The following is a 16,262-nucleotide window of genomic DNA, read 5'->3' as shown; positions in this document are numbered from 1 at the left end:
AGTGGAAATTGCTTTTCATTATCACTGCTGCATGGGAAAGTCTCAGGCTTTCAGAATGGCACAGTCTCTGCACAGTCAAAATGGCAATTGCATTAAAGAAAAAAAAATGAATTTGGAATAGAAGATTCTAGACTTGGCAAACAAAACAGACTTCAAAGTTGTTAAAAGCCCTGGACAGGCACAGGGAGGGGAAAAGGAGGATGAAATAGGAAAGACAGTTGCCCTGGAGTGAAAAGAGCCCTAGAGTCTAGAAGTGAACTTCTGAGACCAACACTGAGCAGCAGAGTTAGGGCTGTTGGAACCTGGGCTGGGGCGTTGGAAGCCTCAGGTGGGAAAGGCAAACTCTCTCTCCCAGGAGAGACCTGTGTGTTGCTCCTATTTCCACATGCACAGGCTCACCCTGACAAGCTTCCAATTACTTTCAGAGCCTCTGCGATTTCCTACTTGTCCCTGGTATGCCTGAACAGGGATAAATGACTCCCACCTGACCCTGGCAATCAATACAAGGGAAAGTTCAGCTCCAGCTTCTCTCAGCAGCAGCAGCAGAAAACACACCCTCGAGGTACTGTGTCACTCAAAGTTGGCCTACCTGGATCAAAGTGATAATGTGATATGTCACAAGAAATTTTAATTTTTGGATCATGAAGTCTAAAAGAGTTTATTGTAAGTACAAATGCAGGAGTTAGGGGAAAAATGTGCCAGGTACTTCTTTAACTCAACTTCCCAGTCCATATAGGGATCTTGCGTTTGTCATCTCCCATCTATGTATAGCTTTCAGTATGACAGTCTCTCTGGACTTTGTTTTATTCTGCCCTTTTTGGAACAAAAAGACTACCATTCAGAGATGCAGCATCATAAGATGTATGGAAAAGACAATTGCCAAAATAGACAACAAACAACATATCTTTATTGAACACCTGCTAAGTGCAGGCACTTTGTTAAACATTGGTGATACAAAATTGTATGAATCCATGGTTCCTAAACTCCAGGATATATCTATAAAAAGATAAACCATTCATGGAAAAAATTCTATAGGGGTTACCTTTTCACTAGGTCATTTTTTTAGAGGAAATAGAAGTTCTGGCCAACATGGTAGCTTGGAAGCCAGTTGTGGCCATGGAAACCTTATGGGCACTGCGTAGCTGACATGATCTGACTATGAGTTTAGAAATAGAAGACATGAAACTGGGCACTGTTCCACTCTTGCACATGACCACCCAGTGCTACGAGTTCCGTTCAAGCCCCAAGGTCAAGCTGACAAGCTAGCTACTATGGCAGGATGGCAACCTATACAGTTGTCATGGTAACTGGGTTTTCACTACTTCTTTACAGAATAGATGTGTTGACCTGATCCCCTAGAAGATCACAAAGTCCCTACCCACTTGATTCCCCTATCCTCAGTCCTCCATCCCTAAACCTAGGATCACAGGGAGAGCATGGAGAAAACTCTTATAATTGCAGGGCCCTGGTGCATGGCAGCCTCTTCAGCAATTTGCACTTCTTGCTGCTGCTGCTGTGAATGCTCCGAATGCTGCCTTTTGCATGCGGCTGCAGAGCTCTCAACTACTGAGCTCACTGCTTTCTTTATGTTGCCAGCAACCACGACACCTGGGGACACTTTTAAGATGGGACCTTAATGCTCTTTCCTTTTCTTTCTTCCCCTTGCCTGGTATCCATTTGCAAACAGCGCTCCTGTTGTCTCCAGGTAAGAGGTGTCTTGTCCCTCTTTTCCACTTCTTGCCAGTGCCATTATTTGGTTTAAGACCAATGTCCTTTGACTGATTTAATAGGGACTGCAGGCTGAAGTAAACCTGACGATTTCCCCACTTTTAAGTAATCGTGAGAAGTAGACGATTCCTTGAACACTGTTTCTGTCAATAGAAGTGGTAAAGGCATAGCTGGTTCTCTCTGGGAAACGGAAGAAAAATTAAATTTATCAAAGAGATGGTGATCACAGACTTCTCCTGATGGAGAAAGTATTCATCCATCATCTAATGTTGTGGAGAAAAAGAGGATGAGAGAGCCAGAATCTCCTAATAGGATTGTGCTGGGATCTGGAAGAAAATACTTTGATCCCAAGAGATCAAAGAGCTGCCGTGAGAACTTGAAAAGCAATTTTCAAAGAATTTGGAATTTTACTGATCCCAGAGATCTTCCATCTTACGGCAGCTAAAAGCTAAATTGCTAGAGTTTTGGTTCATTTATCATTGACCTTTGAAGCCACTTGTGCCATGAACAGTAAGAAGAATTGGGATGTTATGTTGGGAGAGACAGTGTTCTGACTGGAAATAGAAATTCTAGGGAATTTATTTTAAATAAATCCTTATGCATAATCTAGATCCTGTGTAGGGCATGCACCTACTTTGGGAGTGCACTTGCATGAGTTGAGTCCAATCATAAACAACATCCAACTTTGTGACCAGAAAGGAAATTATTGCCAGCATGTCCAGCAATACTATAACTATAGCAGAGTGGACTGTCCAAGACTTTTCAATACATTTTAAAATAATGTCTTATATTTCAATATTCTTTGAAAATAGAAAAATATCAAGGACATTTAAGAGGCCAAACATCTTACAGAGTTCATTGGTATTCAAAGTCACCTACAGATTACATTCTGGGTTTAGGGAGGGGCAGGGTACGTAGTAAGTACACTTGCCTCCTTACAGCCTTAAATTTTAAAAAATGTAGGTAACCTTACATTTCCCTTTTTGGAAAAAAAAAAATTACTCCAGCTTCCTTGGCCCCTTGCTTCCCTTTTAAACCAATGGAATAAGGGCTACCTGCAACCCCATGTATTCCATGATTCCCCTAGTGTCTTGCTTTAATAGTATTGAGTCTTCCCTCTGCACTTGAGCCATCTTCTTGCCTGAGAAAGCATTTAGGCTTCTTTGTTCCAATTCTTACCTCTGTCCTCCACCAACCACACACATACACCTGAAACAAAGATTCTGATTTAATTTAAGCTTGTTTATACTTTTAATATTTGCACAAATACCAGTGTAAACTAAAATGAGATAAGAGCGTATGTTTTCCTAGATCTTTCAATCTTAATCCTTTAATTTAGAAGACCTTGATTAGGCTTTAAATCCATTGGACATCTCAGAGCCTTGTTCTAATTTTCCTGGGTGGACAAGCAAACATGATGAACAATGCCTGGCAGTAAGAGGTGGAGAGTAAATATGTTCATTACAAGCTACACTACCAAGCTCAGGGGCTTTGGAATGAGGACACTGGCTGCATCATACAGCTTCTCTCTGAGGACATCTGTGGAGCATTCATGACAACCTGTTCTAGTCTGGCCTAGCAAGCTCTTTGTTCTTCCAACATTTGTTCAATCTGCCATCCTATTAATTAGTTTATATTCTGAATTTCTTCTTTCTCTCTCTCCTCCCCTTATTCCTTTATCTGAGAGCTTGCTTAGTGCTGTCCGACATCAATCTGACTATCTAAATCACCTGAGATCTGTCATTTATCCTCTTTACTGGAAATTCTGAAGAGTCACATAAACTAGTGATAAGTATCACTATTGTCTTTATGGGCTTGACACTTGTCATTCTCTCAACAAACTAAATTTGAATTTAAAGGAATGATCACTACAAAAATAGAAAAGAGGAAGAAATTATTCCCAAACCAAGACACTAAATCAGAGTTGCTTTAAAGGCATGTGAATGAATCAATTAATGAATACATATGGAGTACCTCTGTGGGGCTGTGGGAGGTCTAAAAATATAGGGTTGGCTATTTGTCTAAGAGATTTTTGCAGAAAGTTGGAAAAACTGACTGTCGACACAGAGGTGGACAGGTCAATAAGTAGATCAATGTCTTGCCAGATGGATATAGTGCTAGATTGATAGCTATACAAGGGGTTAGACAGGTACATTTATATGTCACTGGAGAGCACATTATGGTGATATAAGGTTCTTGTGGCACATGTAAAGTATCACATGGGGGAATTAATGAGGGAGAAATGGAACAATACTGTCACTGTGAGGATAGGCATTGTGAGATGATGCCAAACCTGCAATGAGAGGACAAGAGTTCTCATGCTTTTAAGGAACATGTATGTTATTCCCAAATGCTTTTTCTCAGAGTGGCTTACAGCCTGGCTTCTAGGATACCTGGTGTCATAGCCAAACCCTGGCTACATCCGGACTTATCTTCATAATTAACTAATCAGACACTCAGATTCCATGAAGTGAATTCAGGCTGATAGAGTGTGTCTTCTGACTTGGAAATATACAGAAGGACATAGATCCTTGAGAAAGGACATAGATCCTTGAGAAAGAAGGTATTATTTCTGGAAAGTGGTTGCCAGCACTAAAGGGAGGACAGCACCATGGACAGCTCCTAAGAATTTTTGAATTGCCTTCTGTTTGGTGCTAGAAACACTGAGTAAAACAGCCAGCTTGGCATTCCTCCACCCACTGTCTTACCATCTTCATTCATACCAACTGAGAAAATTCTTATGTTAAATATAAGGTACTCTGATTGGCAGCTTAAACCCTTGGCTTAGTCTTTTCAGTGAATTCTTTCCCTTGCAACTTCAAGTACCCAAGTCTCACCCCTCCTCTTGCCTTGCCAATTCCCAAGCTCTGATCCATTTTGTCCTTGAGATTATCCAAGGAATAGAGGAATCCCCTGGGAGATTCACTGTGTGGAATGAAAGCAATTAAGGAGCCGAATAAAAGAATTAATTGCATGTGAGAATGTGGACTTGGATGGAAAGACATTTAAATGAGCTCTGAAAGAAACAGGCTGCCAAAAGCAATTTTCTAATCAAAGGGGAATAAAAAGATTCAATCTCTATTTCGTTCTAATCCAGAAAACATGTCTTCATGATGAAGTGGCTTAAAATGGACTCACCAGCTGAAGTAGAACATTTCTGTAACTATTCAATGTGAGAAGGCACCACTGGTAAATGAATCAAGATGCTGAGGGACACAGAGAATATCTCAAAAGAAAGTAAAAGAAGAACTTTATTCTGCTTTGTTTTTGAACAAGTATTTGTCTTCCAGAGGAAATGTGCCTGATTCCTTTATAAATTCTGTGGATCTTTCGCTGGAGAACCATGAAGTTTTTTGGGAATCTTTCCAAGTTTCTCATTGTGAGGATAATACTCACATGTATGAAATGTAGATATTTCTGGAAACATCCCTTCTCTTTCTCCTTCATAGATGGGATTGTGCCAACAGTGTTGGAAACAGATGTTAATAAGAATCAGTAAATATTCTGTTTGGATTAAATGTGCTTCTCTACTTCCTACCAAGAACTGTTACATTAAGTAGTTGAACAGACAGTCAAGCCCAATGGTTCAAAATAGTGGAAGGCAAAGATATTTTACTCTTGTCTCCAACTTCCCCAACATCACACCAAATGACTTGGGGACTTCATTTGTTACTATTTATTGAAAGACCTTTGAGTCAAGTTGCCCACCTAATTATAAAACAGAAAGAGGAATGCTTATCCCAGACCTATAAGGAACCCTCTTACGGTTTGATAGTTATAAAGGGCTCAGCAGTTCATGGAAAGATGCACTAAAAAATACACAAATTTTCCATTCCCAAGTGCTATTTACTTTGTACCTACTGCCCACACTCAATACTTTGAGCTATAGACTTCTAGGGAATGGAGAGTATGCTAAAGATAGTCTGATTTTGTTTTGTTGCAGAGGTGACAGACAGGAAGCTGACTGTGGATGAAGAGGAGGCCAAGAGAATAGCAGAGATGGGAAAGCCAATATTGGGTGAACACCCCAAACTAGAGGTCATCATTGAAGAGTCTTATGAGTTCAAGGTCAGGCCATCAGTGAAATCTAATTGAAGAGTAGAGTAATGGGAGAGAGGCAGATGACCTGGGGTTTTGTTCCATTTTCACTACTGAATATGTGAATTTGAAACTGAACAAACCACTTACCTACCCTGGGCCTCAGTTTCTCGTTTGTAACATGGAATGAATAGCACTGGCTATTGGTGCCTACTAGGAATGTTGGAAGGAAACATAATATAGAATATGGAACAAATGGGCTCTAAAACCCCTAGCTGTATCATCACTATTGTTTAGATATATTTTAAAAACAAAGATACTAAAACCCACTACTAGAGAGCAAGATTTATTGACATCATTATTGTTATTCTCTATTGTATTACTCCAAATAATACAATGTGAAAAATTAAAACCAAAGAAAAGTGAAATAGAAATATTGTCTCATAAAATATTACCCAAGACCATTCTGTGCAGAACCCATGTGGAGCCTCTGGAATGCAGGGTGTCGTTTATTCCCATGAAGCACAACATTCCTCAATGGTTTTGAACATTCTAACCTCATTGTTCCAAGTTTTCTCTCCCTCGCAGTGTACGGTGGACAAACTGATTAAGAAGACAAATCTAGCTTTGGTTGTGGGAACCCATTCCTGGAGGGACCAGTTCATGGAAGCCATCACTGTCAGTGCAGGTAAGAAAGGTCTCAAGATGAGTACAGACTTTGCTGAGAGAAGCAGGCAACACCTGAGAAGGAAGAGTACAGCCCACATCAATAAAAAAAATAGCGAAGTGCAGTTTTGGGGAAGGCCTATGTATACAATCTTCCTAGGTCTAGTCCTAGATGTTTACCTCTTTCACCGGGTCACCTTGGAAAAGAATCATGGTATAACTAAAAGAGTGTGGATTTTAGAGTTGATGTCTATCTCTGGTTTCAAATTCTGGTTCTTCCATGTGAACTTGTGAAAGTTATTTAACATCCCCGAGTCTCAATTTCTTCAACCAAAAAGTGGACTATTACTACTCTTCTCAGAAAGGTATTATGTTAAACAGAATCTGGTACTGTCTTGGTTTCTTAATCCTGCTATAAAAGAAGTGCCACGGTGGGTAGTTTTAGAGAATAGAAGTTAATATTCTCATAGTTCAGGAGGCTAGCAGTCCAAATTCGGGGCATCCGCTCTAGGGGAAGGCTCTCTGTCTGTGGGCTCTGGGGGAAGATTCTCAGCTTCTATAACCCTGGCGTTCTTCTGTTCATTATTGGTCTCCATGGGGCATCTATCTTGCCCCATTTGTGTTTTCTTCACTCTGTGTCTAATATGCTCTTTTTATATCTCAAAAGTTATTAGGTTTAAGACACACCCTGCACTGTCATTAACATAACAAAGAAAGCCCTATTCCCAAATGGGATTATATCCATAGGCATAGGGGTTAGGATTCCAACACATATTTTGAGGGGACACAATTCATTCCATGTTGTTGTTGTTGTTGTTAGGTATCATCAAGTCAGTTCCGACTCATAGCTACCCTATGTACAACAAAATGAAACACTGCCTGGTCCTGCACTAACCTCACAATTGTTGCTATGTTTGAGCCCATTTGCAGCCACTGTGTCAATCCACCTCTTTGAGGTTCTTCTTCTTTTTCATTTGCCCTCTGCTTTACCAAACATGATATCCTTCTCCAGGGACTGGTCCCTCCTGACAACAGGTCCAAAGTACATAAGACGAAGTTTTGCCACCCTTGCCTCTAAGGAGCATTCTGACTGTACTTCTTCCAAGACAGATTCGTTTGTTCTTCTGGCAGTTCATGGTATATTCAATATTCTTCACCAACACCGTATTTTAAAGGCATCAATTCTTCGGCCTTCCTTATTCATTGTCCAGCTTTTGCATTCATTTGAGACAATTGAAAATACCATGGCTTGGGTCAGGAGCACCTTAGTCCTCAAAGTGACATCTTTGCTTTTTAACACGTTAAAGAGGTCTCTTGCAGCAGATTTGCCCAGTGCAATATGTTGATTGATTTCTTGTCTGGTGCTTCCATGGGCATGGATTGTTGTTGTTTTTAGGTGCTGTGGAGTCAATTCCAATTCATAGCGACCTTATGTACAACACAACAAAACACTACCTGGTCCTACACCATCCTCACAATCCTTGTCATGCTTGAGCCCATTGTTGCAGCCACTGTGTCAGCCTATCTCCTTGAAGGTCTTTCTCTTTTTCATTGGCCTTCTGTTTTACCGAACTTGAAGTCCTTCTCCAGGGACTGGTCCCTCCTGATAACATGTCCAAAGTATGTGAGACATAGTCTCGCCATTCTTGATTCTAAGGAGCATTCTGGTTGTGCTTCTTCCAGGACGGATTTGTTCATTCTTTTAGCAGTCTATGGTATATTCAATATTCTTCACCAACACCGCAATTGGCCAGGTAGCTGTCTTCCAAATTTCTTGGCATAGACAAGTGAGTACTTCCAGCACTGCATCTGTTTGTTGAAACATCTCAACTGGTATTCTGTCAATTCTTGGAGCCTTGTTTTTTGCCAATGCTTTCTGTGCAGCTTGGACTTCTTCCTTCAATACCATCAGTTTTTGATCATATGCTACCTTCCGAAGTGGTTGAACACCAACCAGTTGTTTTTGGTGCAGTGATTCTGTGTATTCCTTCTGTCTTCTTTTGATGATTCCTGTGTCATTCAATATTTTGCCCATACAATCCTTCAGTATTGCAACTTCAGGCTTGAATTTTTTTCTTCAATTTTTCCAGCTTCGGAAATGCCAAGCATGTTCTTCCGTTTTGGTTTTCTATCTCCAGGTGTTTGCCCATTTCATTATAATACTTTACTTTGTCTTCTCAAGCTACCCTTTGAAAAATTCTGTTCAGCTCTTTTACTTCATCATTACTTTCATTTGCTTTAGCTGCTGGATGTTAAAGAGCAAGTTTCAGAGTCTCTTCTGACATCCATTTTGGTCTTTTCTTTCTTCTCTTTTTAATGACCTTTTGCTTTCTTCATGTGTGATGTCCTTGATGATGTTCCACAACTCGTCTGATCTTCAGTCATTAGTGTTCAATGCATCAAATGTATTCTTGAGATGGTCTCTGAATTCAGGTGGGATATACTCAAGGTCATTATTCAGCTCTTGTGAACTTGTTTTAATTTTCTTCAGCTTCAACTTGAACTTGCATGTGAGGAGTTGATGGCCTGTTCCGCAGTCAGCCCCTGGCCTTGTTCTGATTGATGATATTGAGCTTCTCTGTTGTCTCTTTCCACAGATGTGGTTGATTTGATTCCTGTGTATTGCATCTGGCGAGGGCGATGTGTATAGTCGCCACTTATGTTGTTGAAAAAAAGTATTTCCCATTAATATATCTGTGGTCTTGAAAAATTCTATTATGCAGTCTCTGCTGTCGTTTCTATTACCAAGGCCATATCTGATCCTTCTTTGTTTCCTACTTTTGCATTCCAATCACCAGCAATTTTCAATGCTTCTTGATTGCATGTTTGATCAATTTCAGACTGCAGAAGTTGTTAAAAATCGATTTATTCATCTTTAGCATTAGTGGTTGGTGCATAAATTTGAATACTAGTTGTATTAACTGGTCTTCTTTGTAGGCATATGGATATTATCCTATCACTGACAGTGTTGCACTTCAGGATAGATCTTGGAATTTTCTTTTTGACAATGAATGTGACGCTGTTCCTTTTCAATTTGTCACTCCCAGCAGAGTATACCATATGATTGTCCGATTCACAATGACCAAAGCAATCCATTTCAGCTCACTTTTTTTTAATGCCTAGGATATCGATCTTCAAGCGTTCCTTTTCATTTTTGACAATTTCCCTAGATTCATACTTCATACATTCCATGTTCTGATTATTGATGGAAGTTTGCAGCTGTTTCTTCTCATTTTGAGTCATTCCACATCAGCAAATGAAGGTCCCAAAAACTTTACTCCATCCTTGTAATTAAGGTCAACTCTACTTTGAATGCCTTCCAACTTGAGGGCCTCATTTTCCAGCATTATATCAGACAATGTTCCACTGCTATTCATAAGGTTTTCACTGTACAAATTTTTAGAAGTAGATCTCCAGGTCCTTCTTCTAGGCTGTCTTAGTCTGGAAGCTCTGCTGAAGCCTGTCCTCCATGGGTGACCTGCAGGTATTTGAAATACTGGTGGCATAGCTTTCAGCTTCACAGCAACACACAAGCCACCACAGTACCATAAACTGACAGACATGTGTGGTGGAATTCAATCCATAACAGGTACCAAATAAATACTCAGTAAATTATGGCTTCCATCACTCCTTTCTCTCCTTAATTTATTCCCCCTGTTCTGTAAAATGAGGGCAATGCTGATTTAGAGCTGTAGGGATCAGGAATTTCTAAAATGCTTGGAGCTGACTCTCTGAGAAACCCTTCCCTGGATGATTCCAAACCTCTCCTTTGGCATGTGATAGGTCCCCTCTGTGGTGACCCACAGCACAGCCGGGAGCCCCTGAGGCCTACAGATGTGTAGGAATGGGGATGGAAAGTGTCTCCCACCACCAGTATTGCCTTTCTGCACTACCAACCCACCTTGTCCTGCCTCAGCAAAGGGCAAACAGAGAGTGCTACTGGCTTTGTCTTTTGCATAAGACTTTGTTGTCATAGCAACCCACAGGGTCATATCCCTGAGGCACTGGAGCCAGAGCCAAGGTACAGCCAGGAAGAGAGGTTTGCAGCTGCTGCTCCTGCTAATGCCCCACTTTTCACGTTGTTTGCTTTGGATCCTCACAGCTTTTCCCTCTGATAACCTTACTTTGCCCCTAAAGACACAGTAAATGGAATGTAGGCCAGATAATCTACCCCCTCCTTTTACAAAAGAGGGAACTGAGGTTCAGAAACAAGAGGTAATTTACTCCAGGGTACAGATTTTCTTCATGGCAAAGCTGGAGTTAGAACCCAAGTGTCCTGACTCCTGCTCTTTGGAAACCCAGCTTCCACCGATGATGCCCAAATATTACAGAGGTTGCCCTTGACAAGGCGCCAGCAGGCCTCAGCACAGCAGGCCTCCCCCTGGACTGCTGACCAGGCAACTCTGCCCAAATTTCCTGGCAAGGGCTACCAGGGACTATTCCCGCTCTGTCCCATGGGATATTTGGGGGATGACACTGTCTCCCTGGTGTGCCTGCATGATCTGAGTGACAGCTGTCCCTCTGGGGATGGAGAATCCACCAGAACCAAGGTGGATACTGCAGCAGTCAGGCTGGAAAACCAGAGAAAAGCCCGGTTGGTGCCCAGGGAAGAGTGAGCATGCAGAGCTGGTTGTGCTTTCCTTTACCTAGGCAACCAGGTGCTACCTGCTCCCACTTCCTTTCTTCACCACTCCCTGTCCCTCTAAACTTTCCCACCCTATTTCTTTTTAATTTTATTGTGGTAAAATATATATAGCATAAAATTTGTCATTTTAGCCATTTTTAAATATACAATTCAATGGTATTAATTACATTCATCATGTTGTGCAACCATCACCACTATCTATTTCCCAAAATTTTCATCACCCCAAAGAGAAACGCAGTACCCCTTCAGCAATAACTCCCTATTCCCCTTTTCTCTAGCCCTGGGTAACCACTAATAAGCCTTTCTCTTCAGATGTTTCATAAAGAATTTCTGGTGATGCAGTGTTTAAGTGCTCGGCTGCTAACCGAAAGCTCGGCAGTTCGAACCCACCAGAAGAAAGGTGTGGCAGTCTGCTTTTGTAAAGATGACAGTCATGGAAACCCTATGAGGCAGTTCTCCTCTCTCCTATTGAGTCGTTATGAGTTGGAATCAGCTCAGCAGCAGTGAATTTTTTAGGGGTTAAGGTGTTTCGTATAAATGGGATGATACGATATTTGTCTTTTCGTGTCTGACTTATTTTACTTATTATAATGTTTTCAAAGTTCATCCAGATCGTAGCATGTATACGAACTTCCTTTCCCTTTGTGACTGAATGATATTCCATTGTATGTGTATACCACGTTTTGTTTATACATCCACCTGCTGATGGACACTTGGAGGGTCTCTACCTTTCAGCTATCATGAATAATGCTACAATGAACATTGGTGTACATGTATCTGTTTGAGTCCCTGCTTTCAAAGCTTTGGGGTATAAACTTAGGAGTGGAATTGCTGGGTCATAGGGTAATTCTAGGGAGCCCTCGTGGCACAGTGGTTAAGAAGTATGGCTGCTAACCAAAAAGCCAGCAATTTGAATCCACCAGCCGCTCCTTGGAAACCCTATGGGGCAGTTCTACTCTGTCCTATAGGGTCTCTATGAGTCAGAATTGACTCAACAGCAATGGGTTTGGTTTTTAGAGCCCTGGTGGCACAGTAGTTAAGTGTTCAGCTGCTAACCAAAATGTCAGCAGTTCAAATCCACCAGCTGCTCCTTGGAAGCCCTAAGGGGCACTTCTACTCTGTCCTATAGGGTCGCTATAAGTCGAAGTCGACTTGACAGCAATGGGTGTATATAACAGGTATGGTAATTCTATGTTTAACTTTTTTGAGGAACCACGGAACTGTTTCCTACAGTGGTTGTACCATTTTGCATTCCCACCAACAATGGGTGAGAGTTCCAATTTCTCCGTATCCTCACCAATACTTGGTATCTTCCTTTTTTTTAGTAATAACCATCCTAGTGGGTGTGAAGTGGTATCTCGTTGTGGTCTGATGACTAATGACTGACCTTGAGCATCTCTTAATGTGCTTATTGACCATTTGTGTATCTTTTTTGGAGAAATGTTTATTCAAGTCCTCTGCTCATATTTTAATTGGGTTGTTTAACTTTTTGTTGTTAAGTTGTAGGAGTTCTTTCCCACTCTCTTAATCTCTTTCCTTCCTTATTCTGTCTATCCTTTCTCTCCCGTTCTCCATCAGTGCCCTGAATTCAAACTGACCAAGAAGGCCAACCCAATTCATTCCCATTTCCCATCTATTTTCTGGTGCTCACACCCTGGGCCTCACCAACTGTCCAAAAGAAAGCTGAAGTACCCTTCCATCTGATGATGCCTGTGGTGTAGGTTGGACATGACTACTCTCAGATCTGACCTCGATGCCCTGTCCTGGGCCTATTTGTCTTGCCTCCAGCAGGGGACGAAGATGAGGATGAGTCAGGCGAAGAGAGACTGCCGTCCTGCTTTGACTATGTCATGCACTTCTTGACGGTCTTCTGGAAGGTGCTGTTTGCCTGTGTGCCTCCCACAGAGTACTGCCACGGCTGGGCCTGCTTTGTTGTCTCCATCCTCATCATCGGCATGCTCACCGCCATAATCGGGGACCTGGCCTCTCACTTTGGCTGCACCATTGGCCTCAAGGATTCCGTCACGGCTGTTGTTTTTGTGGCATTTGGCACCTCTGTGCCAGGTGAGAGTGAGGGGCGTTGGGTTTGTAAAGAGGATATTACCTGGTTCAAATGATCCCTACACTCTGCCTCATTATCTTCCTCACCATCTCAGATCTGAGCTTAACAAAGCCTCTGCCTTTAAGGTGCACAACAGTCTATCAAAAAGGTTAATGATAATGCTAATAATAATAACCAGCACTTGCTGATTATTTTCTATGTGCCAGGCACTATGTATGCTAAGCAATTTACATGTTTTATCCCATTTAAATTCTCACCAAAACCCTATTAAATATGGATAATTGTTGTCCCCATTTGACATATGGGGAAACTGAGACTCACAGAAGTGGCCCACTTTGATAACCTCTACATTATGGGAATAGGCCAGAAATAATGGAATTCAAAGAACATACATGTCATTCTCCCTCCTTTTCCCCTGGCAGTCAGTCTCTGAGAGACTGAAGACTAGGCTGAAGATGTCACAATAGAAGTGCCCAAAAGGATTCTTGGCCTCCTCTGTTTGGAAGGACACCTCTAAGTACAAAGTGTCTCCTAGCAGAACAAAGGAAGCTTAGCGAGCCCTTGTCCTTCCATATGATGGATTACATACTCTTTTCTTTTTTCTTATAAACACCGAGAGACAAATAGGAGTAAGCATTCATTTATTCATTCATTAGACGTATATTGATTAAGTACCTCTTATGCCCGATACAGTATTGTGCTAGCTGCTGGGGACGTAATGGGAGACAGACAGACATGCTTCCCTCTCCACACAGAGTTCGTAATCTAGTGGAGGAGACTACACACAACCATTGTAGTTAAAATTATCTCGATAAATCTCTGAAGGAAAAATTGCAGGTGCTGGGCAAATATAACACAGAGGGGCGTGGGCTAGTCTGGGGCCAGGAATGGCTTCCAAGGAAAGATACCTTTAAGTTGGGCCTGAAGATGAGTAGGAGTTAGCAGGTGAAGAGGAGCTGCATGACCTCAGGCACTTGCTTAACTCACTCAGGGTCTCCAGGGTCTCTGCACTTTGAGTTCCTGCCAGGGAACTGACATCCCAATTGCCCTAGAAAGAATAAAAGGGCATCCTCACAGGGAGATTAGGCTGAATCTCATCAGACAAGGCTCACATAGCCTGGACCAAGGGGAACCCGTGCTGTACCAAGAAAACATCTCCTCTGGAGAGTAACAATCTACATCACACTCTAGGAAAACTTCCTTCTAAAACCCCATCACAAATCAGTGAGATTATTTGTATACCAGTGATGCAAGCGGTTTGTCTATCACAGAAATGTATTGGGTGGGAGGATATTAGATGGGTGAATCGGGGAAAGCTTTGCAGAGTTGATGCCTGTGATCTCTGCTCTCTAGGCTTTGAGGGAATTGAACTAGAAGAGGGGAACGAGTGGATTGGGAAAAAGGAGCTGACACGGGGAGAAACAGCAGAGGATCAGAGGCAAAGAAGTCATTGCAAGAAGGGGAGAGGTTTTCTCTGGGAGAGCTAAGAAAATTGGCAACAATGAGGAAAGCCGGGACAAGCCCGGCAGCGAGATAACTTGGGGCACTTCCAAGTCCTTGCACTTGGTCCAGAGAACAGCTGACAGCAGTAGGAAGGTTGTGCTGTGGTCCACTCAACTGGTTTAAAGGCTTGGAATAAAGCTCTTTGGGTATAGGCTAATGGTATGAAAAGGGCCTTTACATGAGATTGTAGGGCCAAGTCTATGGTTAACTTCCTATGTGACCTTGGGTATATTCTTTGGCCATTATAGTCTTTACCTTAAATTTGTGCCAACATCTAGAGTCAAACATCCTACAAGGCCCTGCGATCCATACAAGAACTGCAAAGGCAGAGCCCCACCTTCCTTCAGTGCATAGTCCACCCTAGCAGAAATCCTGGGCTCCCCAGCATGTCCTCTGTCCCCATAAATTCAGCACCTAGCACAGCATTGCTCAATCACCATCAGTGTTACATGAGTGAACGCCCCATATGGCAGTCACCATCAGGCATCTTCCCAGGGTGTCAAGGCTCCCAGGGGAGATATTATGGGTTCGCAAACTCCCTTACTAAAATAACAGTCAAAGGATAATGATAAGCCTACTAGGGTAACTATCAGAACTGGAAGAGCCCTTAGGAATCTTCTAGTCTCCTGCAGATAAGAAATGGGAAGCCCAGAGCAGTGAAGTGACTTGCCTAAGGCCACTGACCCCGAAGCCCCTGCCCCTCATTCCTGGTCCCTACCCACTGGCCCAAGCTGCTTCTCGAGCATACTCAAGGATGGGCCCTCCCTGGGCGTGGCCCACCTCTCACCCTCTCACCAGCTCCCATTTGTCTCTGCCCTTTTCCAGATACATTTGCTAGCAAAGCAGCCGCCATCCAGGACGTGTATGCAGATGCCTCCATTGGCAACGTCACAGGCAGCAACGCAGTCAACGTCTTCCTGGGCATTGGCCTGGCCTGGTCTGCGGCTGCCATCTACTGGGCCCTGCAGGGACAGGAGTTCCACGTGTCAGCAGGCACACTGGCCTTCTCTGTTACCCTCTTCACCATCTTTGCGTTTGTCTGCATCAGCGTGCTCTTGTACCGGCGGCGGCCCCACCTGGGCGGGGAGCTGGGTGGCCCTCGCAGCTGCAAGCTGGCCACAACTTGGCTCTTTGTGAGCCTGTGGCTCCTCTATATACTCTTTGCCACGCTGGAGGCCTATTGCTACATCAAGGGGTTCTGAGCCACAGAACAAGGCCTTGAGCAGGGCAGGCCTAGGACTTCTCCTAAGAGAAGGGCACCTTCCCATCAGTGACCTCTTCAGGGCGAGCACCCTGGAGAGGCAGCATCAGGACCTGTGCCCCGGAGCTTCACCCGGCCTAGGCCCTGGCAGTGAACTGAAAGGGCAAAGTCTTAATTAAGCAAATGGAGTGGAGGAAACACCCACTTTACAAAGTATTTAATGAAGTACAAACCAACAATACAACAAATCCACCCCCACCCTACCTTCCCACCCATGTCCCCAGCCCATAGCAAAGGTCAGGCCCTTTCACCACCTTCTATTCCACTTTATTCTGGTTCTTCCTTTGCTTCTAGTTTCCTTGGGTACAGGGTTTCTCCTGTCCGTCCAATTCATTACACCACCCTTCTGTCACTCACCT

General features: G+C 42.9%; 1 protein-coding gene across 5 annotated transcripts in view; it reads left to right on the top strand.

Annotated features, from left to right (window-relative positions):
* Positions 1-15,844, top strand: part of SLC8A3 (solute carrier family 8 member A3) — a 149,145-nt gene extending 133,301 nt beyond the window's left edge. For 2 of the 5 annotated variants that reach the window (XM_064292650.1, XM_010588905.2), the window contains exons 3-7: positions 1,688-1,705; positions 5,681-5,796; positions 6,355-6,454; positions 12,866-13,141; positions 15,468-15,844. In XM_064292650.1, coding sequence (XP_064148720.1) covers positions 1,688-1,705; positions 5,681-5,796; positions 6,355-6,454; positions 12,866-13,141; positions 15,468-15,844 — 887 coding nt within the window. Of the gene's footprint in view, positions 1-1,687; positions 1,706-5,671; positions 5,797-6,354; positions 6,455-12,865; positions 13,142-15,467 lie in introns of all 5 variants that reach the window. The other 3 variants (XM_064292649.1, XM_064292647.1, XM_064292651.1) reach the window with 2 other exon arrangements.
* Positions 15,845-16,262: the final 418 nt, after the last annotated feature.

The sequence above is a fragment of the Loxodonta africana genome, chromosome 10, assembly GCF_030014295.1.
Source record: "Loxodonta africana isolate mLoxAfr1 chromosome 10, mLoxAfr1.hap2, whole genome shotgun sequence".
In the NCBI taxonomy this organism is placed as follows: domain Eukaryota; kingdom Metazoa; phylum Chordata; class Mammalia; order Proboscidea; family Elephantidae; genus Loxodonta; species Loxodonta africana.
Note: the sequence above shows the minus strand (reverse complement) of the source record. Positions and strands in the feature narration are given on the sequence as shown.